The 25,423-nt window shown below is 32.3% G+C and overlaps 1 protein-coding gene across 1 annotated transcript in view; it reads left to right on the top strand.

The window, feature by feature from the left end:
• The window catches only part of LOC126885267 (uncharacterized), a 63,934-nt gene that overhangs the window by 29,637 nt on the left and 8,874 nt on the right, over positions 1-25,423 (top strand). The window contains exon 2 of the mRNA XM_050651755.1: positions 11,125-11,290. Coding sequence (XP_050507712.1) covers positions 11,125-11,290 — 166 coding nt within the window. The remainder of the gene's footprint in view (positions 1-11,124; positions 11,291-25,423) is intronic.

Here is a 25,423-nt window from a genome sequence, read left to right as displayed (position 1 = left end):
AAAATCAATGTTGTTAATAGGTTTTCGGCTAATAACTCCAAAATTTTCGTTTTATCAAAACAACTTTACTTAGCAAAAATGTAGGTACCTTTTGAAACAATAAACAAAACTGTTTCTTTTAATTTTTTTAAGACCAATAGTAATCGAGCTATACATTATTAAATGTTAGCTCTTCTTCGTCAAATGCTAAATACTGTAGTTTCAAAGTCAAAAGACGGGAAAACTATGCATTTTTCGAGGATAACTTGTTGAAACTAATTTAAAGTATTTTAAAATATCTATCTCCAGAAATAAAAACAAAGTCTTTAGCTCAAAAATTAAGTGACGTATATTGAAAAGAATGTTAGTCCCTACTTTTTCAGTCACTTTTTCAGCGAAAAAGTGATCCGAAGCAACCTCCTAATTACCACCCTAATTAAAATTAGTCATTAACCTTATTTTATCTTCTTAATTTTTATATTATTAATAGGTTCTAGAAGTTTGACCGGCTTAGAATGATTAGTTTTTAAAAAAATGGAGTTAGGAACGAATAGCGAATTTTTGTAGTTTGGAAAAAATGGCTTTTTCTTCAGAATAGGAAGATTAGCATCAGAGATACGAACAAATGTTGAAATTAGAAATTGTAGCTTATTTGATTTTTAAGAAACTGGTTTGAAAAAATTTTTACTAAAACAAAAATTGAGTGAGCTATTGATAATTAAAACTTGTAATAACATGCAAAAACCACCTTTACCAACCCTTTCAAAATCACCTCTTTTTGCGACTGAGGATTTTAAAAATAATTAATATTAATAGGCTTATAGACCTTATAAAACCCTACAAAATTCTTTTTTGCCAAACTTTCTAAGATAAAAAATAGAAAAGTTACGGTTAACATATCAATATATTTTTTTGAAAAAAAAAGGAGAAATCCAATTGGAAGCATAATAATGTAAGTTAGCGGTGTTTTTAGTCATTGGCCTTATTCATTCTTCTTTATTTATGTATTATTAATAGATTGTAGAAGTTTGACTGGCTTAGAAACATTAGTTTTAAAAAACCGGAGTTAAAAGCGAATAACGAATTTTTGTAATTTGGTAAAAATGTCGATTTCTTCAGAATAGAAAGATTAGCATCAGAGATACGAAAAAATGTTTAAATATGAAATTATAGGTTATTTAATTCCCAAGAAATTGGTTTGAGAACATTTTTTCTACGGCAGTAATTGAGTGAATCGTAAATTTGTATATTATTGAAAAACACTTATTTTTTAGATATAAAACTAACACTTTCGATAGCGAATAAATCGAAAACTAGTCATTTTATCAAAAAAATGTGTAAAACATTTTTTGCTTAGAATGAATGTTTTTATTAACTTTTGCTGTCAAAATATAATAAAAAATTTCCACCCCCGCGATAGGGTTGCATCTACCCCCATGGTAAAAGCGCCTTTCGGCATCATACAGATTTTAATCATTGGACTATCCACTACTTGTTCTCAAATTTTCAAGTAAATCGATCCATTCTGTAAAAATTGCGAGGTGAAAAGCTTCAGTTCCTGGACTACAAGGCGATTTAGATCGATTTTATTCACAGTCCAGGACTCGACACCATAAAGTAAGACCGAGAACACGTAGCAGCGAAATAGGCGGACCGTCAATGCCAATTTTAGGTCTCTGTTACATAACACCTTGGACATCCTTCTAAAAGCCTCTCTAGCCTGCTCTATCCTAGATGTAATTTCGCCGTGACTTTCTGCGTTACAATTTAATTGCTGTTCCAGGTAAACGATTTTATCAACTTGCTCAAGTTTGGTATTATTTACATATATAGACGGTTTTATATGCTGTTGTTTACTTATTACGAGTATTTTGGTTTTCCGTATGTTCAGATCCAGACCTGCCTCCCTACGACTCTCAACGACACTATCAAGTAGTGTTTGCAGATCTTCTTAACTATGGGCACTATGGAAACAATTAAATGGTTAAATCACCCAAATATGGGATGATGAAACAATCCATGAAGAATGAAAACAGGGTTTTATAAACAAGGGAATAAGCAACAATGTCCCAAATATAAAGGAATTATGTTATGAAGCATATCATACAAAGAGTTTTCAGCTCTCCTCTGTAACAAACTGACGGAAAAAAATTGCGGAAAAAATCATTGGTAACCAGCAGTGCGGATTTCGATCAAACCGATCTACTAGTGATCACATATATATTTTGAGGCAAGTACTAGAAACGGGTCGCGAAAACAATGTATACATAAACTATCTATTTATTAAATCCACAAGGAAAAAAGTTTTCCTGTAGTTGGCTGTATACCATGTGATACAAAAACAATAAATGCTGTATAAAAGGTATATTTAAAAAACCCTCAAAAGGCCACATCAATTCACATAACTAGTTTTCGACTGGTTTACCAGTCATCATCAGTGCTTACGTGCAATGTACATGTTAGCCACCAAAATGCTATTTTACAAAAATATGTGGGTCAAAGCCCATTTCAAGTAGTCCGTTAAGGAAAAATAAGTATAAAAAGCTACCTTAAGCCTTGATGTTTAAAATATAATTTAATTTGCCCTAGGTAACATCTGAAATTTGGGTGTGACTTGTTCACATATTGGAAGTTTGACGGCACTTGCCAAATTAAATTTTATTTTAAACATCAAGGCTTAAGGTAGCTTTTTATACTTATGTTTCCTTAACGGACTACTTGAAATGGGCTTTGACCCACATATTTTTGTAAAATAGCATTTTGGTGGCTAACATGTACATTGCACGTAAGCACTGATGATGACTGGTAAACCAGTCGAAAACTAGTTATGTGAATTGATGTGGCCCTTTTGAGGGTTTTTTTAAATATACCTTTTATACAGCATTTATTGTTTTTTTATCTATTTATTAATTTTAAATAAGCCTTTGACACTATAAACAGAAAAAGCTATATGAAAGCCTGATGATTATGGGTATATCAAAAAAACTAGTCAGATTGGTACAGCTGACTCTTACTGATACCAAAGCAGCCGTAGTATTACCAAATATGAAAACTGATAACTTTGAGATCAATAACGGTGTAATACAAGGAGGCCTTCATGTACTTAGGACCACGAGTAACCGGATGATGTAAGTGCAGAAATAAAGAACAGAATAAAAGAAACAGGGTATATTACATAAATAAAAACTGCTAATTTTTAGAATACTAGGGCAGAATTCGAAGATGAAATTGTACAAATCAATAACAAACCCATTGTGATCTATGGTTGTGAAACATGGACTCTGCTAAAATAAGACGAAGATGCCTTGAAAAGTAAAGTGATAAGGAAAGTAATCAGGAAGATTTTGACCCAGTACCGGAGCAGTATGGGACAGAATTTTGTTAAATTTCGTAGAATTTATTATCTTGGCCACTTGCTTCTAACGAGCAATAAAAAATCAACAAGGAAGAATTTCCTGTAGCTGGCTGTATACCATTAACCCTTAAACGCCCAAGGGTGGGTAAAAAATGTCCACCTAATGCCTATTCCCTTGTAACATATTTATTACGCGTTTAAAAAATTTTCAAAAATTATTTATTGTTAAAAATACAGCCCTTTATCGAATATTAATTTGTTTTTACCGATATTTTTGAAAATAAAAGTAATATCTTGAGTTAAATATGGGTGGACATAAAAAGTACATCCTTGGTAAAACTTGTTACTAAGGGTTTCTCTCTAATTTCTCGTTGGTAGGAACATAATACATATAATTATCGATGTATAATTACATAATCGACATAATTATCCGCCAATGAGGAGGCTGAAAGGAAGAATGTGGAGAAAATCGACAAATCTGAATTAATGGCATTTACTGGTATGTTAATTTTGATGTACATTCTAATTTTGTTGTAAGGTTTGTAAATTGTTTATATTAATATTTTAGAAGATGCTGTGTTTATTAAGCGTAAGATTCTTAAGTTTAATCCATTTCCAACAACTCCCAATAAATATATTAGCTATTTTCGAGGTGGACATTTTTTACCCACCCTTGGGCGTACATGGAACCTATAAAAGGTTGGGCGTTTAAGGGTTAATTACAAATAAATACATACATGCATAATTAATCGATGATCCTCTTATACGGTAAGGTAAATTTAATGAAAAATTTACTTTATAAAAGGTATATTTATTTAAAATCGATTGAATTGATTATCTTCTGATAAAACAACGAAGTCGAATGAAAATTAACGATGTAAGGGTTTATAGAGGAGCAACATGCGGCAGTGACCATCATCTTCTAAAAGCGGAAGTACTGTTCCCCGGAATGAAATCTCAAAAAAATCTAAATCCACGAGAACAAGGAGGAAACAAATTGGAACCAAAAAAGAAATACAACCTAGAAAGCTTACAACAAACAAGCATAAGAACGTTATACGAAAAGCGACTGGACGAGAAACTGAAAGGACAATATACATTTATAAATACGGAACATCTTCATACACATAATATAACACAATGTATACACGAAGCTGCATATGAGGCATTGGGGAGTACAAAGACAACATAAGAAATAAACCATACTGGTGGGACTTAGAAATAGTCACCGAAATAGACGATAAGAGAGAAAAGTACCGGAAATATATGAGTACACAGAAAGATTCCGATAAGGTTTTATACAAAGAAGCACAAGCAAGAGTGCGGAAAAAATCACACAGAAGAAAAACGAAACGTGGACAAACAAATGCAATCAACTTAACGCCTATATAGGGGGGACAAGAAACACAGAGAGCTGGAAATTCCTTAAAACGTTGAGAACAGATACCAAAAGGGATATAATAACACCGATTATTCTGGAAAAGTGGGATGGCTATTTCAAGCAGTTACTAGTCGAATCATACAGACTATTACATAGGCAATAAATAAAATAATTGGATAATCAATCAAATTAAGAATTTGCTTATTAATCAAAATAAATAGAAAAGGTAGAGCATAACAATATGTGTAAATAACACCAAACTTGAACAAGTTGATAAAATCGTTTACCTTGGACAGCAATTAAATTGTAACGCAGAAAGTCACGGCGAAATTAGATCTAGGATAGAGCGGCTAGAGCCGCTTTTAGAAGAATGTCCAAGGTGTTATGTAACAGAGACCTAAAATTGGTATTAAGGATCCGCCTACTTCGCTGCTACGTGTTCTTGGTCTTACTTTACGGTGTCGAGTCCTGGACTGTGAATAAAATCGATTTAAATCGCCTTGAGGCTTTCGAAATGTGGTGCTATAGAAGAATTTTAAAAGTCTCCTGGGTGGAGAAGATTCGAAATTCCACAATACTAGAACGTCTCAGCAAGAGTACTGAGATCATAAAAAGCATCAAGCAGAGAAAGCTGGAGTATTTCGGACATGTAATGAGAGGTCACAAATATAGGTTGCTACAAAATATCATGCAAGGAAAAATAGCGGGCAAACGAAGACCAGGACGAAGAAGAACCTCATGGTTGAAGAACTTGCGAGATTGGTATGGTGTTGATACAAGCATGCTATTTAGGGTGGCAGTGAATAAAATTAAGATAGCTATGATGGTAACCAACGTTCTGAAAGGACATGGTACATGAAGAAGACGAAGAAAAAGGTTTAACCAATGTATTTTTGGTGGCTCAGCATAACAAGCTTGTAATTATAACCAAACTTTGTTTTTTACCTTGGTCAACATTTCAATTTTAACTTTTGTCTTCACTAATATGGTTATACTTATTTTAGGTAACAGCACTGATATGCTCTTTTTAAAAAGCGAAAACGTTGTGTGATCATTGTAGGCCTTTTAAGAGTTTTTAAATAAATATACCTTTTATAAAGGCAATATAAAAAAATCTTCGAGTGAAGGTTGGCTGTAGCGAGAGTGTCGAGAATGATCTAAGGGTTATGTGAATTCGGAATTGGTGAACATTTGCCACTAGCAGAAGAGATTGGAAAGTAATTGTTGAAGAGGCCAAAACCCACGTAGTGCTCAAGTAGTCTTATTAACTCAGAACGTCATATACGTAAAAGGTCCTATATCTAAATATTGTTTCGTATATTCTGTCCATTATTCTATATACACTGATAATGTTTTGGATTTTAAATAAGTTTTATTTTTAATTATTCATATTTTTAGCAATTTACAAAACAGTGTTACTGATAACATTAAATATAATTGCACAGGTAGTGCAACAACCATCGTATTTCTATAATTATCTTTATACCCAGTGTGTCAAAATAACAACGTTTAATTAATAATAAATGTTGTCTCTGCAAAGTATTAGTAGCTGAATGAGAGGTGATACATTCAGGTTGATTTTTATTGTCAATGTATCATCCCCTCTAAGTTGCCTCTTATTATATATAAGTTTTTTCCTAAGGTCTCTTCTTCAAGTGCCATCTCCGCAACAGAGATCGCCAAGCATCATAGCTATTCAGACTTTAGAGACGGCTGTACTGAAAAGTTGATTTGATGTACATTCGTACCATTCTCTCAGGTTGCGAAACCACGATAGTCTTCGTCTTCCTATGCTTCTTTTCCTTGAATCTTTCCCTGCATAATCAATTTGAGCAAATTGTATCTCTCTCCATGTGTAATATGTTTGAGATATTCAAATTTTCTTGTTTTGATGGTATTTAAAATTTCCATTTAAAATCCTATAAAAGATTTTATATTTATTCAATTGTATAAATATGTAAACACAGACATATTTGTGTTTTATTAAATATTTACGAAAATATCAATTAAAGAGCTAGGCTATAATGCAGTAACCAAAACGAAAACAAGAAGGTTAAGTTCAGTAAACTTAAAATAAGATTAGCAAAGTATAAAAAGGATAAAATAAGTTAATACTTATTTTGTTCATAAAATAAAAACAAGTACCAATTTTGCAATAAGTATAGGAAGTTTGCAAATGAGGATAGGGCAATTCTGCGTATGCCAAATGAATGTAGAAGAGTGGTACTATCAAAATGCATTAAGAAAAGATAAACAAACTATTTAAAAAGTCAAAATTCTTAATGACAAATTTTTGAAATTTGGTAGTTTATAAACATGTAGAATAGTTTTAAAAATAATGTCCGCAGAAAAAAATCTTTTTACATATTCGAAAAGCTGGTATTTTCCACAAATTTTTAAAAGTGTAGTTCAAATGGTGATTAGTCGTGGTAAGTGAAGGGGAGCTGGGAGCCGACAAATGCACGAATTTAAAAATTAACAAAGCAACTTAAATACTACCATTTATAATATCTCGAGATCTACTTAATGGATTTTGATCATTATTTTTTTAATTTTTATGTACTTTTTGTGTACATAACAAATATGCAATTTGTCTAGACATTTATTAATTAATAAACAATCTAATTTATTTAAACTATTTTTTTTTCAAAAATCTATTTTTTTAAACATACTATCATTATTAATCATAGATAAAATTAAGGTATACTTTAGTAAATAAATTAAATTCAATAAATAATTATTTATTAAAAATAATTTATTTATTAAAATGTATTTTGACCTTTTCTATGATTATTAATGATACTATGATTAACAAACTAGATTTTTGGAAGAAAATAATTTTTTTCGGGAATTGTAAACAAAGTAGACTGTTTATTAATTAATACATTTATAAACAAATTCCATATTTGTAATATAGGTAGAAATTGCATATGACAGAAAATGCAAATTTGTTTAAATAAATACCAAATCACTGTAAAATCGGTGTAAAATCGCTTAAAATAACATTTTGAGAAAAAAGAAGAAGAAGAAGAAGTAGACAATTTGACCTTAAATGTTTTGTTTCTACATCCCGCAGATACTACATAGCAATTTTCAGACAAATCGGAGAACCAAAAGTTTTTTTGATCCAAAATTGAGTGATTTGAAATGGAATAACCCAAAAATATTCGGAGTCCAGTTTAATGTATAAATTATGAATATTTTATAAAGTATTTGTTTACATTTCATTTTATATTCGTTTTCAAAACAATAGTCCACGTGTTATTATGAGTATCATTTCAATTCACACTGGAAACCGATTTGTTATTTTATCCCAATTATATTTAATTATATGCACAGTCTCGTATTTTATTTATATATTCCCAACTAATAAATGAAATATATTATTTAAATGTGAAACATATATTCGAGATGAGATCAAATCCTGACTATTAGTTTAATACCTATATTTAAAACATAAATAAACGTATATAATATCATGAACAATTTATTGTTAGTATTTTATCTTTTTCTGTTCCCCTTACATATAAAATCTTTAATCCTTACATACACACAGATAAAAGGTCAACGCTTTTAAATATATGTATACTTATAGCTTAACAGTTTGATTCTTGAACCTCAATATATTTTTTTACCAAAGTTTCTTGGGCTTAGGTTCATAAAAAAGATGTTATCAATGATGTTATGCTGTCAATGATGTTATGACATTTTTATTGATATATTGTCCGACGTTTCGGCAAGAGATCCATGCCTTTTTCAAGGATTGACAACAATCGTAAATTTAGTTTTGAAACAAGTACACAAATAGACGTCACAATTAAAACTAAAAAATATGAATTGGCTATTTAACAAAAGGTCTCAGTTATCTCTTGAAAATAAACTTCTTCTGTACAAAGCTATATTCATACCAGTTTGGTTATACGGAATAGAACTATGGGGCTGCAGTAAACCTTCAAATACGAAGATACTCCAAACATTCGAGTCCAAAATACTCCGTATGATAAGAAAATGTTCCATGGTCTGTATCCAACCAGACACTTCACAATGATCTGACATCCCACTAATCAAGGACATAATAAAGGGTCGTTCAATAAAATATAAAAATCGCTCCACTGATCACACAAACGAATTGATAATAATTTATTTACCCAACCACTTGCTGAAAGAAGACTGAAGAGGGTATGGCCAGACGACCTACCACAATAATAAGAGAACCGTCACTGGACGGTACCTAACTCACTTTAATTGACTTAAGCGCTGGTTTTCTCGAAAGCGGTACTGACAAACTGCGACCGTAGTACTGCGATGAATTACGTCAGATTACGGTGAAAAATTCAAGGTTCTTCACTGCGGCAATGGAATGTGCAAACTCAGCAAGCGGTGGCTTCCAACGCATCCTTGGAAACCACCGTTATTATTTTGCATGGTACAGTTTCTTATTTTTATGACGTCATTCATCGCAGTGTTACGGTCGCAGTTTGTCGGCACCACTTTCGAGGAAACCAGCGCTTTACATACCATTTACTTTTTGTATACAGGGTGAGGCAGATAACTGGCCTATTAGAAATATCTCGAGAACTAAAGGCAACAGAATCACTAAAATTGGAATACAGGGGTTTTGAAGGATGATCTATTAAATGAAAATATTTTCATCTCTTTGCAACTTCCGGTTATACCGGAAGTTGAACTTCGTTTTTTTAAATGGGACACCCTGTATATTTTTACATTTTTGGATTCTCTTCGATGTCTTCTTTCTTAAAATATGAGGATTTGTAATGTTATACAGGGTATTTTAAAAGATAATTACGTTTTTTTATTAATTTCGTAGCAACATTCACACCCTGTAGAATTGTAGTAGTTTGACAACTAAAACTCTACTTACGTTCAAATGATTTTTAATATAGTCTACTATTGTTAAGAATCATTAGTATATCTAAATTTTTAATTTTAGTGTACAGAGTTGGTCGAAACTCAGGATGGGTATTTTCTGAATTTTCTTAAATAGAACACCCTGTATTTTATTATTGTTATGAAATGATATTTTATGGCACTTTTTTATTTCTTAAGCATTCCCTATACCTAACTGCTTTAATTTGTGCTTAATTTTTAATCACACCAACAATCTTAACTACGTAGGTATTTTGATAGCTAAACCATTATTGGTAATTTTAAGGTTCAGTCTGGATTAAAATGTATTGATTTCTGAAAAATTATTTGTGATTAAATATTTTCACGGCCAACCTAATAAAATTTTACGTATTTTTTGTTGCAATTAATGTTTAGCTTGAATCACCAATAACTCACAAATTAAAGCAGTTAGGTATTGGGACCGTGCAAGTTCGGCAAAGCGACCTCTATTTCTACGCTCTGTACTTTTATTCGCACTTTTAATTATATTGGCCAATTATATTAGTCCTGGTTGCTGGATAATTGTCAAGGCCATAGTCCAAAAAAATAATAAGAAGAAAAAATAAGATGCAGGTTATGTTTAGCAAACGTAAACAATTGTATGTAGTAAATAAAATTAGTTATTAAAATGCAGTACTGCAAGCAAAATACAATTAATTAAATTTACCTTTATATAATAATTGCATATCATATCAATATTGTGGAGCAATATATAATTTTTCTGCGTCAATGACACAAGGTATGAAATATACGTCAATTTGACAATTTCAATTGACAATATGAATTATTTAAGATAGTTGCAATATTTCTCCGCGACTCGCGCACGGTCGTTTCTCGTTTCCCTTCCAAGTACTTGCACACCGCGAATAGGGAATACTTATAAAATAAAAAAGTACTATGAAATAGCATCTCACTACAATACTAAAATACAGAGTGTTCTATTTAAGAAAACTCAGAAAATATTCATTCCGAGTTTCGACAAACCCTGTATACTAAAATTTCAAAATTAGCCATACTAATAATTCCTAACAATAATAGACTATATTAAAAATCACTTGAACGTAAGCAGAGTTTTTAATGTCAAACTATTACAATTCTACAGGGTGTGAATATTGCTACGAAATTAATAAAAAAACGTAAATATCTTTTAAAATACGCTCTATAATATTACAAAATCTCATATTTTAAGAAAGAAGATATTGAGGAGAATCCAAAAATGTAAAAATATACAGGGTGTCCCATTAAAAAAAACCAAGTTATAAGCAACTTCCGGTATAACCGGAAGTTGCAAAGAGATCAAAATATTTTCATTTAATAGATCATTCCTCAAAACCCCTTTATTCCAATTTTTATGATTCTGTTGCCTTTAATTCTCGAGATATTTCTAATAGGCCAGTTATCTGCCTCACCCTATATAGAGTAGATTGTAAAAATGCAGTGTATCAAATAAAAAAATGTTCTTAAAATATCTGTCAAAATAATTATTTTTCTACTCTTTTAGGTTGTCGACCAGGAATACTATAAAAGTCTGGGATATACAGGACCAAAACCCACTTTTTCAAAAAAAGTTTATACTGTTAGAGTCGATGGAATAAGTTTTGAGCTCGTAGATCCAATTGTATTGGATAACTGTGATTCGATTGATACTATTTTTGATGTAGACACAAGTAAGGAAATTAAGGGCCGGTTGTTCGAACGCTAATCAACAATGATCACTATCAAATATTTAATTACTGTCACCAACTGTCAATGTCAACTTTGATTGGGTTGCTGAAGACAAAATTGATTATAATTATGAGATTAGCTAATCAATTAACATAACAATTATTAACATAATTGATTAACTAATTTCATAATTGTAATCAATAATTATGATTTCAGCTACCCAATCCAAGTTGATATTGACAGTTGGTGACAGTAATTAAATATTTGATAATGATCATTTTTGATTAGCGTTCGAACAACCAGCCCTAAATGTTGTAAATAGATAAAAGATTAAAATTTTTTAATATTTTTAAACTATTATTTAAATATTTATATATTCCTGTTTAATTTTTTTTTTCTTTAAGTACCATTACTGTGATTTAACGTTAGCTATCATCATATTTTGAAGTTCTTGGAATGTTTCTCTATCAGCTGCTGTGAGAAATAGTTCTTCAGTTGTCATATCGCACCGTGGTTAGATTTCGTAGCCAAAATAGCTTTCTACGTCCTAACCATCTTTTGTCTTTTACATTTTGCTGTATGATAAGGCGAAGTAAAGGGTATTTGGATCCTCTAATTATGTGTCCAAAATGCTCCGTTTTTCTTTTCTTTATGGTGTTCAGCAGCTGACGTCCAGTGCCTATCATTCTGAAAACACTCTCGTGGGAAGTGTGCGAGACCCATGATACTCGCACAAGAATATTGTGAAGCATGGCTGCCCGTCAGTCATCTCGACGCGCTGCACGCCAGGACCCTTATTCTTGAATTTCGGGGAGTAGAAATTGTAAGAGAAAGTGACGTAAAAGTAGGCGTGGCTAACTAAAACCGAAAATTCTGTATTCTTGAAACAAATTCTCTTAATTTTTGAGAGAAATGTCACTCCCCAAGGGAGTAACATTTTCTATTGATAGTATGTAAGAGAAAGGGAAAATGGGAGTGAAAATAACAATACATAACCCTAAAAAAGCGGAGAGGTCTCAAAACCGTCTATTTTATTTCTATCTGCTTTCTTAAATATCCATGTTTCCCTTGCATATATGTGGCTATGGAAAAATTAGAGCTCTTACCAGCTTTAACTTTGTTTGCATTGTTATGGTTAAATTTTTCCAAATTGTTATATACCAGTTTCATCATATTCATAGCTGTTTTTGCAATTGCAATAGTAAGTCTTCTACGTATGTCTCTGTCACATAATATAATCTTTTCTGTCTGAAATATTTTAGCTTATCAGATTGTATCTAGCTCTTAAGCCTCTGGTTTTTAATGTTTTTTTTATGTTGTTTTTTTTTTATGAGAGGGTTCCTAATGTCATAGCTAGATCTTGTTGTTTTACACAGAAACTTATCCTTCAATCTACAAACTTCTATATTATGCAGATTTATGGATAAGTTTCTATCTACATATCTATAGAATAATGTCTAGTCTATTACATATCTATACATAGATATTCCAATAAGTAAAAAGTTTGAATTATAGGGGTTTCGTGCTAAATATTGGGAAGTGCTTCAATAACCAATATTTACGAATTACAAATGGTATGGTATAGGCCATTCCACGAACATACGCTTGTTTTGGATTACTTCGACAACGAATATTTTACTGTGCAACATAAGAAGTACGAAAGTAAATGGCGCTAATAATTATTCCAATAAACAACAATGTAATTTGCAATTTATTTTCGTTCTTCTTATTTTGCACAGTAAAATATTCGTTGTCGAAGTAATCCAAAACAGGCGTATGTTCGTGGAATAGGGTATAACAACTCTATAATTAACTCATCTAATTGGGAAATAAGCCATAATTTTATTGAAAAAATAATTTTATTAACGTTTCGACTTCGAATTCTGATTAATGATATTAAATATTAATATTTTGTATTTTGAAAACGACGTCCGAATTGGAAGTTGAAACGTTAACAACATTATTTTTTCAATTAAATTGTGGCTTATTTCCCAATTAGAATAGTTAATTACAAAAATTCCACAAAGAAATAGCTTCAGAACTCTATAATAACGTTCAGTGAAGATGTCACACATTTGTCATAAAATGGTAATTATTTTAGGTCCAAAGTGTAAAAATTTGAGTTGTTTCATTTTGTAACTGATTTTTTCCTAAGCGTTTTATTTTCTCAGTTGCAAACAGTTAGATTTCTAAATTTTTTACTTCAGAGTTGGCTTTGAACGTAAAACAATTTTCAAAGACTGAATGTCCAAGGATAAATGATGAAAGAAATATTTTCGCAAGAAGGCGTATAGATTCTTTTCCTGTAATGTAATCTTATTACTGCTGAGCTCGCACACAGAGAATATATTTAAAGGGGGACTTGAACTTATCTGAAATGTATTAGTGGTGTCTAAAGCAGTGCACAGAAAATAATTATCAGTCTATTAAAAAGCATTTATATGGAAATATTTTCTTTCAATACTGAGTAAAATATTTAAATTTTTTTCAGCCAAAAAAAGATGCATGTTTTTTCTGTGAATATTTTAAAAATCTATCCAATGAAGAGAAGCTGAAAAAAAACAGGAAAGCTTTGATCCTCACGTTAATAAAAATATCCAAAGTCAATTAGAAAAAGAAAACGATTTAAAACTGTTTTCTTCATTAACTCTAGTATGTTGTTTTAACTCGCTAGCAGTTCAGGTCATTTTTTTTATAAAAGAGGGCTTGCCTGTTACAATTACACAATTTACGATATACATAATAAACAATGATATTGCTTTTTATGGCACGAAGGTTAGCTCATAGAGGTACTAACAAAATAGGTGGTTGTTTGCTAAATTATTTTTGAAATATTCTATTACAAAATGGCCAATATGGTTTATAAATTTTCTGTTTGACAAAATGCACGTCCCCTTGTTTCTACATTTTCTATGTATTTGGGTGTTACTTACAACACTTCGTTTATGTATCTATATTAAACACTATTATAACAGCTACCTGATATATGACTTTCCACAGAATATAAAGGGTGTTTTACAAGTAAAAAACTAAATTTAAGATCAATTTTCAAACTAAAAAGGATATACACCAGGTCTAAAGGCATGCAGAAAATGTATCACACTCATTAACGAGTCCCATTCTACCTCATTTCAAAGGTATTACCTTCATGATAACTTTTCGACGGTATGAAAAATATTTTAGTTTAATATATTCGTGGAACGATGAGGAACTATGTCAAAAGCTGTCAGTCTAAGAATAATTGTATTTCACAAAAATAATTGTATTTTTGGCACTCAAACACAATCAACAACAGATGCAATTTTCATTGTAAGGCAACTGATGGAAAAAAAACAGGAATACAGAGACCAACGCTCATATGGTATTCATTGATCTTGAGAAAGCATATGATAGAGTTCCTCGAGAGATTCTGTGGTGGGCACTCAATAAGAGAGGACTCCCTGGCGAATATGTAAAGATTGTGAGAGATATGTATGAGGGAGTAACGACTAGTGTTAGAACAGGTGTGGGAGAGACTGATAAATTTCAGGTGAAAACAGGATTGCACCAAGGCTCGGTGCTTAGTCCTTATTTATTCTCTTTAGTTTTGGACCAGATAACAGCGAAACTACAGGGTAGTATTCCATGGTGCCTAATGTATGCTGATGATGTAGTGTTAATAGGAAATAGTGAAAGAGACTTAGAACAAAAACTGGAACAGTGGAGACAAGCTCTGGAGGAAAAATGTTTAAAACTGAGTAGGACAAAAACAGAGTATTTGGAATGTTCATTTAAAGATGGAGTTACTACAAATAAAATGGTAACTTTGGATGGTGAAATGATTGTGAAAAGCAATAGTTTTAAGTACCTAGGATCGGTATTACAGAGTAATGGAGAAATAGATGGAGATGCATGCAGTAGAATTAGGGCTGGATGGATGAAGTGGAAAGAAGCGAGTGGTGTGTTGTGTGACAGAAAAATTCCAATGAAGCTGAAGGGAAAATTCTATAAAACAGCCATAAGACTGGCTATGATGCGCGGAACTGAATGTTGGGCAGTGAAAAGAGGAACAACGAATGCATGTGGCGGAAATGAGAATGCTTAGATGGATGAGTGGAGTGATAAAGAAGGATAAAATTAGAAATGAGTATATTGGGGGAAGTCTAGGTGTGGCACCAATTGATGCCAAAATGAGAGAGCATAGGTTAAGATGGTTTGGTCATGTTCAACGTCGAGACGTTAATCACCCAATACGAAGAATAGCTGAAGTGCAGATTCCTGGAAGGAGTAGGAAAGGAAGACCAAAGAAGACCTAGGGAGAGGCGATAAGGCAGGACATGTTGGTAAAAGGGATTAACATTGATATGACCCAAGATAGAATTGTGTGGAGAAATGCAATTAGGGAAGCCGACCCCGCATAGGGATAAGGTAAAGAGAATGATGATGATGAATTGTATTTTTGACACTGAGTAACAAACAAAACATGTAAAGTTAGTGAGAACACGAGAACTCTTTGTCAACGTTGTGTACATACAGAAAGAGAACATAAAGGCTAGTTTAAACACAGTTTAATCAAAGAATACTTCATCCATTGGATGGAGTACTCTTTGATTTAATGTTGAGTTTAAGAAACCTCTACAAAGAAATAAAACAAAGGTGCAAAGCTAATAAACAATACTACTATCACAACATGTAAATGCAAAAAAATTGAAAGCCAAAATCAAAACAACTAGCCAAGAGATATATTTAGGAAAATACTCAGAGACTCTACACCTACACTCTACAGAAAAACTACGGCTGTTTTAGTTATTTAGTGGTTGAAAAATAATATAAAATATAATTGTAAACAAAAACAAATGATCAGGTTGACAGTTGACGGTATCATGTCATTTGCCAATAATTAACTTTTGTGATTGGTTGAAATTTTCAACAACAATCCGGCAACACTGTTCGCAGTTTCTCTCCTCCCTTTCTACTCCCTCTGTTCAAGAATACAGCTTTTTAAAATTGAGAGAAATTATGAAGGAGTAGAAAAGTGAGTTAGCTTAGTGGGGAGTAAAATTTTCTCTCGATTCAAGAATAAGCGCACTGGACTCTCGACTCACATCTCGCCTTTCATCTCGCAAGATGCTAGATGCGATCGGTATATTTAAGGGTCTGTAAAGTAAATATTTCACCAACTGTTAGAGCTATATTAGAGAGATAATATTTTTCTAAGCGGTTTTAAATATAAAATGATTAACATTATCATCATTTTAAAAGCATAAATTAGTAAATTGACTCCCCTTTTCTAGTGACTTTCGCCGTTTTACTAATTTTGCTATTACATATTTCATAATTAACTATTTTTAATGGGAAATAAGCCACAATTTTACTAAAAAATGATTTTATTAACGTTTCGACGTCAAAATCGGATGCCGTTGTCAAAATACAAAAAATATTAATATTAAACAAAAAGGGTTCTGTACACCAGCAGTATTGCCAGTGGAAATTTAACGTCGTTAGACCACTCTATATTAAAATTACCAAGGTACTGGCCGTACCAGTCCCTAGTCGAGCCGGAAGGGTTGGAGGGGTACATACACAATCTGTATCAGTTCTGACTACCTTTAAGATTATAAATCACAAATTTTGAGGAAAATTCATCATGCTATATATTTCACATTATGCGCTCATTGCCGTGTTTAGTTTTTATCTTTTTCTATTACATATTTTCTAATTCTATTAGCTACGTTCACATTGCATCCCAGCTTAACACACTCAGAAGTAGGGGGAGAAACAAGCGACCTGGCGATTGTTTTGGTCCATTTATAGATATTCTTCATTTGGCAACAGCGATTTCCTGCAGAACACTAAAAATTTAAAATAACTATAGTAGAGGATCCGATATAAGGTCGATTTGCACCGATCTCTTTAATGGATAAAAATTATTGGATATGTAATTTAGAATAAAGCTGATTACATCTCTCAAATATGCTGAGAGATAGAGGAAAATGGTTGTCGAAATGAACCGAGGGACTTATTCCAGAAGATCAAACTCCTGACTAGAGAATTTAAACTTCAAACGTGGTCTGTAATAGATAAGGAAGGTAATTTAAAGACCGATACTGATGAAATATTGGAAATATGGCGAAACTACTGTGGCGAGCTATATAAAAATAACGAGGTATCAGCAGAAAATCAGTGGCCTTCTGACTACCCTAGAGAACCTACTGTCTTACTCGCTGAAGTCAAAGATGCAGTTAAATCCCTAAAGAGAAATAAATCCCCAGGCATTGATTCAATACCATGTGAAATATGTACTACAGTTCCTAGGTGACAAAGGATTACATACCATCCATTCTATCTGTGTCGCTGTTTGGAATTCAGGAAAATGGTCATCTGATTGGTGTACCTCAATTTATATCCCACTACACAAAAAAGGAACTACTACCAGATGTGAAAACTACCGCACACTGTCACTAATAACACATGCTAGTAAAATCTTGTTGCATATCATCAAAAACAGATTAAAAACCTATCTACATTACCAAATACCTCAGGAACAAGCGGGGTTTGTAAAGGGTAAAGGTACAAGGGAACAAATCCTGAAGCTGAGACAACTCATTGAAAAGTCTAGAGAATTTCAAGTACCTATGATTATATGCTTCGTTGACTACCAAAAGGCATTTGCTTGTGTAAGCTGGATAAATATGTGGTCAATTTTAATAGAAATGGGCGCACTAATGCACCTGGTGACACTTATTAAAAATCTGTATCAGTCTAATATAGCGACAGTACGACTAGATCAGAAGTTCTCAAACCATTTCAAGACCGAGAGAGGTGTTAGACAAGGATGCGTGTTGTCACCTGACTTATTTAACATTTATGGTGAACATGTCATGAGGATGGTTTTATAAGTATGGGCCGGTGGAGTGACAGTAGCTGGTAGGAAAATCTCCAATTTAAGATTTGCTGATGACACTACACTTATAGCAGCAAATGAGCAAGAAATGTTTGATCTTCTGCGAAGAGTTGAGTACGAAAGCAATAAAGTTGATCTGAAAATCAATAAAGCTAAGACAAAAATAATGGTGGTCGACAGATTTGACACTATTCAACTGACTAACATATTAGAGGAATACCAGATAGTAAACACCTTTGTCTATCTCGGGTCTAGTATAAGTAACGATGGTAACTGTGAAGGAGAAGTTCGGAGACGTATTGGTATGGCAAAAAATGCGATGAGTCGCCTAACAAAAGTTTGGAAAGACAGATCTATCTCTCAAAATATCAAGATAAGACTGGTGGATGCCCTTGTATTCTCAATATTTCTATACGGAGCAGAGATTTGGACTCTTCGCGCATGCGAACGCCAAAAAATTGAAGCCTTTGAGATGTGGTACTGGAGAAGAATGCTGCGCATACCTTGGACAGCTCATAGAACAAACGTTTCCATTCTAAACCAACTCAATATTAAAAAAAGGCTGTCCACAATATGTCTGCAACGAATTCTGCAATTCTTTGGTCACGTGGTTCGCAGAGGTGACGACATATTTGGAGAGATTAATTGTTTCTGGAAACGTTCCGGGGAGAAGATCAAGAGGACGATCACCAACTAGATGGTCTGACCAAATAAAGCATTCAGCTGGAAACTCATTCTGCGAAGCTCTTAGAGCAGCTGAAGATAGAGACCAATGGAGAAACATTGTTAGGAATATTGGAAGAAATCACGATCCTCAATAATGGGGAAACGACAGGAGAGAGAGAGAATTTAGAATGTTAACAATTACAAAAAACAAGGGTTGCCCGATCTAATCTTGTTCTGACTATATTTAATTAATAATTAAAAAATGACATTTTTTATGAATTAAAAAAAATCGACCCGGGCAGATATAGTCCTGTCGCCAGGGGGGGTACAACGGCCTCGTTAATTCAGATGGACTTACCCAAGTTTTTTTTATGTATTTTGACCCGTAGAACACGAATTTTTTGGGTAACAGTTGATCCGGATGTCGATAAGATTGTTATAGACCAAGAACTTGAGGAATCAAATAACAGCGATTTTTGGCAAAACAAAACAATATTTTGTATTTTTTGGGTCATTTTAAGCAAAAAATATTTCTACAAGTTTTTTAGTAGGATGCACAGTTTTCGAGATAAACGCGGTTGAACTTTCAAAAAATCGAAAAACTGCAATTTTTAAACCCGAATAACTTTTGATTAAAAAATAAAATAGCAATTCTGCTTAGCGCCTTTGAAAGTTCAAGTCAAATTATGTCGGTTTTGATTATTTGCATTGCTAAAAATTTATTGTGTTATTGTTAAACAAAGCTACAAACAACTAGTGCGTGAGTGATGTTTCTATGATTTCTCATTTAAAATCGAACGAGTAGGTAGAATAGGTCCTAGTGCAATCAAGACTATTTCTACGTTACATGCGTTAAAACGCATGTAAAAGCACGGGAAACCCTACGTGTTTATGGCTTTGTTAAACAATAAAAAAATAAATTTTTACCAATGCAAATAATCAAAACCGATAAAATTTGACTTAAACTTTCAAATGCGGTAAGCAGACTTGCTATTTTATTTTTTAATCAAAAGTTATTCGGGTTCAAAAATTGCAATTTTTCGATTTTTTTAAAGTTCAACCGCGTTTATCTCGAAAACTGTGCATCCTACGAAAAAACTTGTAGAAATATTTTTTACTTAAAATGGCCCAAAAAATACAAAATATTGTTTTGTTTTGCCAAAAATCGCTGTTATTTGATTCCTCAAGTTCTTGGTCTATAACAATCTTATCGACATCCGGATCAACTGTTACCCAAAAAATTCGTGTTCTACGGGTCAAAATACATAAAAAAAACTTGAGTAAGTCCATCTGAATTAACGAGGCCGTTGTACCCCCCCTGGCGACAGGACTAATATTATTTCAGATTTTTTGGATCATTCTAAACAAAAAAGTTCTTTTGTAATTTTTTTTGTAAAAAATTTAAAACTGAAAAAGAACGAAAGATGACAATTTGTGAAAGGCTCAAAAACACAAGTAAAAAATATGATTTTTGTAATCATGGAGTACATAAATTCAAGTTCAAACCTTTTTCTATCAGGTCCCGATAAGAGTTTTAGCCACGTTTTATTCTAAAACATTTTTTTAATTGTTAATGGGAAAGGTTTCTTATGGGGAGACGGGCATTAACAATTAAATAACAATGTTTCAGAATGAAATAAGTCCAAAAGGCTTATCAAGAACTGATAAACTAAGGTTTGAACTTGAATTTAGGTACTTCGTAATTTCCAAAATGGTATTTTATACTTATGTTTTTGAGCCTTGAAAATCGTCATTTTTCGTTCATTTTTCAGTTTTAAATTGTTTATAACTAGAAAACTATCAACTTTACAGAAAAACTACAAAGGACCTTGTTTGTTTAGAATGACCTAGAAAATCTGAAATAATATCTGCGGGGTCGAAAATTTTTTTTAAATTTATAAAAAAATGTCATTTTTTAATTAAGAATTAATTATAGTTAGAACAATATTAGATCGGGCAATCCTTGTTTTCTGTAATTGTTAACATGCTAAATTACATATCCAATAATTTTTATCCATTAAACAGATCGGTGCAAATCGACCTTATATCGTATCTTAGACTACTATATTTAAATCTAGAAGAGAAAGATGTTGATTTTCTTAGCACCATATCGGTAGTTTGATTGTTGACTTCATATAGTGTGTGACATGCATTGAGATATTTTTTCAGCCAAGTGTATAAAGAAATCTCATTGTATTGTGAAGCGTATTGTGAAAACAAATAAATAATTATTTCAAATTAACTAAACAGCACGAATAATACAAATGTTTACTAAAATATGTCACATTATAGTGACGCGTTTACTCCCATTATTTTTATCATTAGACTTATAGGCCTGGATCCCGTGTACCAAAAAAAGTTGATTAATATCAAGCTAAAAATTTGTTAATAGCTTAACTGTGTCTAGTCGGACAAACTTTGATGTACGGGAATACTGGAACAGAGGAAGTTTTAATTGCGGAACAATTTAAAAATTTGGAACGTCAGATTACGAAAACGTTACATGTAGTTTGTCGGACAGAACTTCCAATTGATTTGTTACCCTTTCATTAAACTCTCATGTAAAAGTCAGACTCCTATTTATCACCAACATAATTCCTGTCATTTGAAATATTCTACGTTTCGGAATTATTGAAAATTGAAACGCCCAATATATTTGTCGGACAAATTTTTTTCATATATTATAAAGTGTGTCCACGGATACAAGAGGAAAAACTTTCTTATTTTGAATTTTAGCGAAAAATGTCATTCTTGATAAAAAGTTTTGCTTGTTTCAAAACCCCATAAAACGAAATCAAATTCAAGTTTTTCAAAACCTGCTTAACTTTGTAGCCTATTTTATGTAAATTTCCTATATATTTTTTTGTACTAAGTTCCAAATGGTAACAATAATCTAGTGTTGCTAAGCTACAATGTTGCCTAAGCTACAATGTACCTAGCTTAGTAACTGTCAACCCCGATAAGTAATTTGTGAATTGTCATTTTTTTCGACAATGTTAAGCGTTCAAAAAAAAATATGATTAGATGCTTAACATTTTCTTGTCGAAAAAGAATGACAATTCCCAAATTATTTATCTAAGTTGACAGTTACTAAGCTACATTGTAGCTTAGCAACACTAGATTATTTTTATACTTTCGAACTTTTTGCAAAAATTTATAGGGATTTGCATAAAATTGGCTACAAAATTAAGCAGGTTTTGAAAAGCTTGAATTTTATTTCGTTTTATGGGGATTTAGGACAAGCAAAAAATTTTATCAAGAATGACATTTTTCGATAAAACTGAAAATAAGAAAGTTTTTCCTCTTGGGCAACCCATCCGTGGACACACTGTACATATAAAGTTTGCTATTGAATAAACATAAAAACAACCTGCTAGTTTTCACAATCATAAATTTGTCAGGATAACACGTTCCACAATGAAAACTTCCCCTGTTCCAGTGTTCCCATATATCAAAGTTTGTCCGACTAGACACTGTTAAGCTATTAACAAATTCTCAGCTTGCTATTAATCAACTTTTTTTGGTATACAGATCCAGGGCTGTAAGGTAAATATTTTATGCAAAATGTATATTTTCGATATTAAGCATAAGTAAGTAATACGAATTATTGGGATTTTCTACATTCGTACAAAGTATTGCATAAATGCATGTATCGTCAATTTATTTTTACTACGTATTTTAGATAATATGTCTTAGTAAATTATTGAAACCATATGGAATACTTTAAATTATTATTATTTTAAAATATTTCCTACTGAAAGTGCCAATAGTCATTTTTATTTCAGTAATACCTACATACGAGCCTTGTTCGATAATTCAAATCCATTTTCGGTCCCGAAAAACTTTATTGGCAAATATATCTACACAGAATAATTACCCCTCAAAGCAAGGCACATATCCCATTGTTTTACCAATGGATGTATATCCTGCTTGAAGAATTCTTGTGGCATTTTGTACTTATTCGTTTGACTGAGAACGATTAACTTTTAACGATATTTTCAGTGACCCAAATTTTCTCAAAAAATGCACGAAATACTTTCCAAAAAGGAACGAAAAAAAGTCGAGTTCAAATTTATTTTAATCATGTAAAATTTTTAGCTATTTATTAAAATTTCCACTTTAATTACTACAACAGCATAAGATTCCACGTACACTGATAATCTTAAACATTGAAAATCAAAATATTACACTACTATAATTAACAATCACATAAATTAATAAAATTAATACTTTATAAGACATCTACTCAAGATGAAACATCTACTCAGAGAGAAAACTGAAAGAGCTATGGAAAGACAAATGCTGGGAATATCGCTGAGAGATGAAAAGAGGAACGAATGGATAAGAGGCAAAACCGGAACAACAGACGCTGTCGAACATGCATTGAAATTAAAATAGAAATGGGCTGGGCACAAAGAAAGATATCAGGATGGAAGACGGAATAAAGAAATTAGCCGCTGGAGACCATATACTGCAAAAAGGTCCAAGATATCGACCGCAAATGAGGTGGAAAAATGAGATTGAGCAAAGCGCAGGTTCAATCTGGAAAATGCAAACAGAAGACAGAGACAAATGGGAGAGGCCTATATTCTGCTCATGAATAGATTTTGTGCTATAGATAGATAGAAGATATCTACACCATTTTGAGGAAGTTGCAGGATTTTTTTTAAATTATATGCCTATACTGAAATTAACATTCGAGATGCAGTAGAAATAAACGAACCAAGACACGTTAAATGTTACTAGGAGCACTCCCGAATCATAATTTACAATGTATAAACTTTGGAAATCGTGATTTGGGATTTACAATGTATATACATTCTGTGCTCAGTGCGTAAAGTGAGTTAAGTCCAAAAACGGTCGAAATTAGCAAATGCACTATCTGTATGTTAGAATTTGATATCTACTTGTGTGTATAATTTGTCAAGTCTAATTTCATAGCTGAACTGAAATATTCATTTTACACAAATGAAAAACAATCAATAGTAACTGTGTAAAGCGTGCTAAGGGCCAAACTTAGACATATCACTCTTTACACTAAACATTATTAACCCTTAAACGCCCAACCTTTTATAGGTTCCATGTACGCCCAAGGGTGGGTAAAAAATGTCCACCTCAAAAATAGCTACTATATTTATTGAGAGTTGTTGGAAATGGATTAAACTTAAGAATATTATGCTTACTAAACACAGCATCTTCTAAAATATTAATATAAACAATTTACAAACCTTACAACAAAATTACAATGTACATCCAAATTAACATTCCAGTAAAAGCCATTAATTCAGATTTGTCGATTTTCTCCACATTCTTCTTTTCAGCCTCCTCATTGGCAGATAATTATGTCGATAATGTAATTATACGTTGATAATTATATGGATTATGTTCCTACCAACGAGAAATTATAGAGAAACCTTTAGTAACAAGTTTTACCAAGGGTGCACTTTTCATGCCCACCCATATTTAACTCAAGATATTACTTTTATTTTCAAAAATATCGGTGGAACCAAATTAACATTCGATAAAGGGCTGTATTTTTAACAATAAATAATTTTTGAAAAATTTTTAAACGCGTAATAAATATGTTACAGGGGAATACGCATTAGGAGGACATTTTTTACCCACCCTTGGGCGTTTAAGGGTTAAGAAACAGGAAGACTCAGTGTGTTAAGTCCCACAATTTTGCGACTTAGCACACTGTACGTACACTAATAAGTTATTACGTTGACTCTCTGTACGCCGCGAGCCTTAAAAGCTGATTTGTCTTTTTTAATAAAAGTATTTGGAGAAAGTCGGAGATACTTATAAACTATTATTCAAAAGAAAAGATCATCTTCTTCGGGCAAAATCCAATGGGATGAAAGAGGAAATTAAAAAAAAATTATAACTGAAGAAAAAAGGAATACAGTAAATCGATCTTTAATTGGAATCCCAGTTTATGAAAGCCCCTACTCAAGACAAGATTGTGGGAAAAATTTGTTTCTCCACATTTGACAATAGTGACACTATAATATGAAGAACACAAGACTACTATCTGAAAACAGTTTAAAACCTGTAAGCTATACTAAGTTTTGTGAGGGGTTCCACAACTTAAATTTCAACAATTAAAAAGCCTAAATTAGATGCCTGTTCAAAATGTGATAGGCTAGACATGTAACTTAAAATATGTTCTAAGAATAAAAACCAGTAGTTTTTAAAACAAAAAAATGACCATCTTGAAAACGCGGAGTATGCGTAGGAGTCTAAAAAGTTAGACAAAGAAAATTCAAAAGTTAAAGGTTCAACCAAAAATGTGACATTTGACATGCAGCAATGCCTTCCCACTCCACTCGTGCATAGTTCTGTAGCCTTCTACAAACGCCAACTTTGGACTTTTAATCTAACAGTCTACGACTGCAGTGATGGCAAAACTTACTGTTACCTTTGGCATGAAGGTGTAGCTGGGAGAGGTGCTAATGAAGTTGGCTCATGTGTATACAAATGTATTTCTAAAGCTTTAAAGCCTGTTGTGAAAAGTTTGATCATATAGGTAGTCAGCCACATGTGGTGGCAAAACAAGAATACTCATGTAGCAGCTATGTGTATG

This window comes from Diabrotica virgifera, chromosome 5 (genome assembly GCF_917563875.1).
Source record: "Diabrotica virgifera virgifera chromosome 5, PGI_DIABVI_V3a".
NCBI classification, from domain to species: domain Eukaryota; kingdom Metazoa; phylum Arthropoda; class Insecta; order Coleoptera; family Chrysomelidae; genus Diabrotica; species Diabrotica virgifera.
This window is presented reverse-complemented; position numbering and strand designations above follow the sequence as displayed.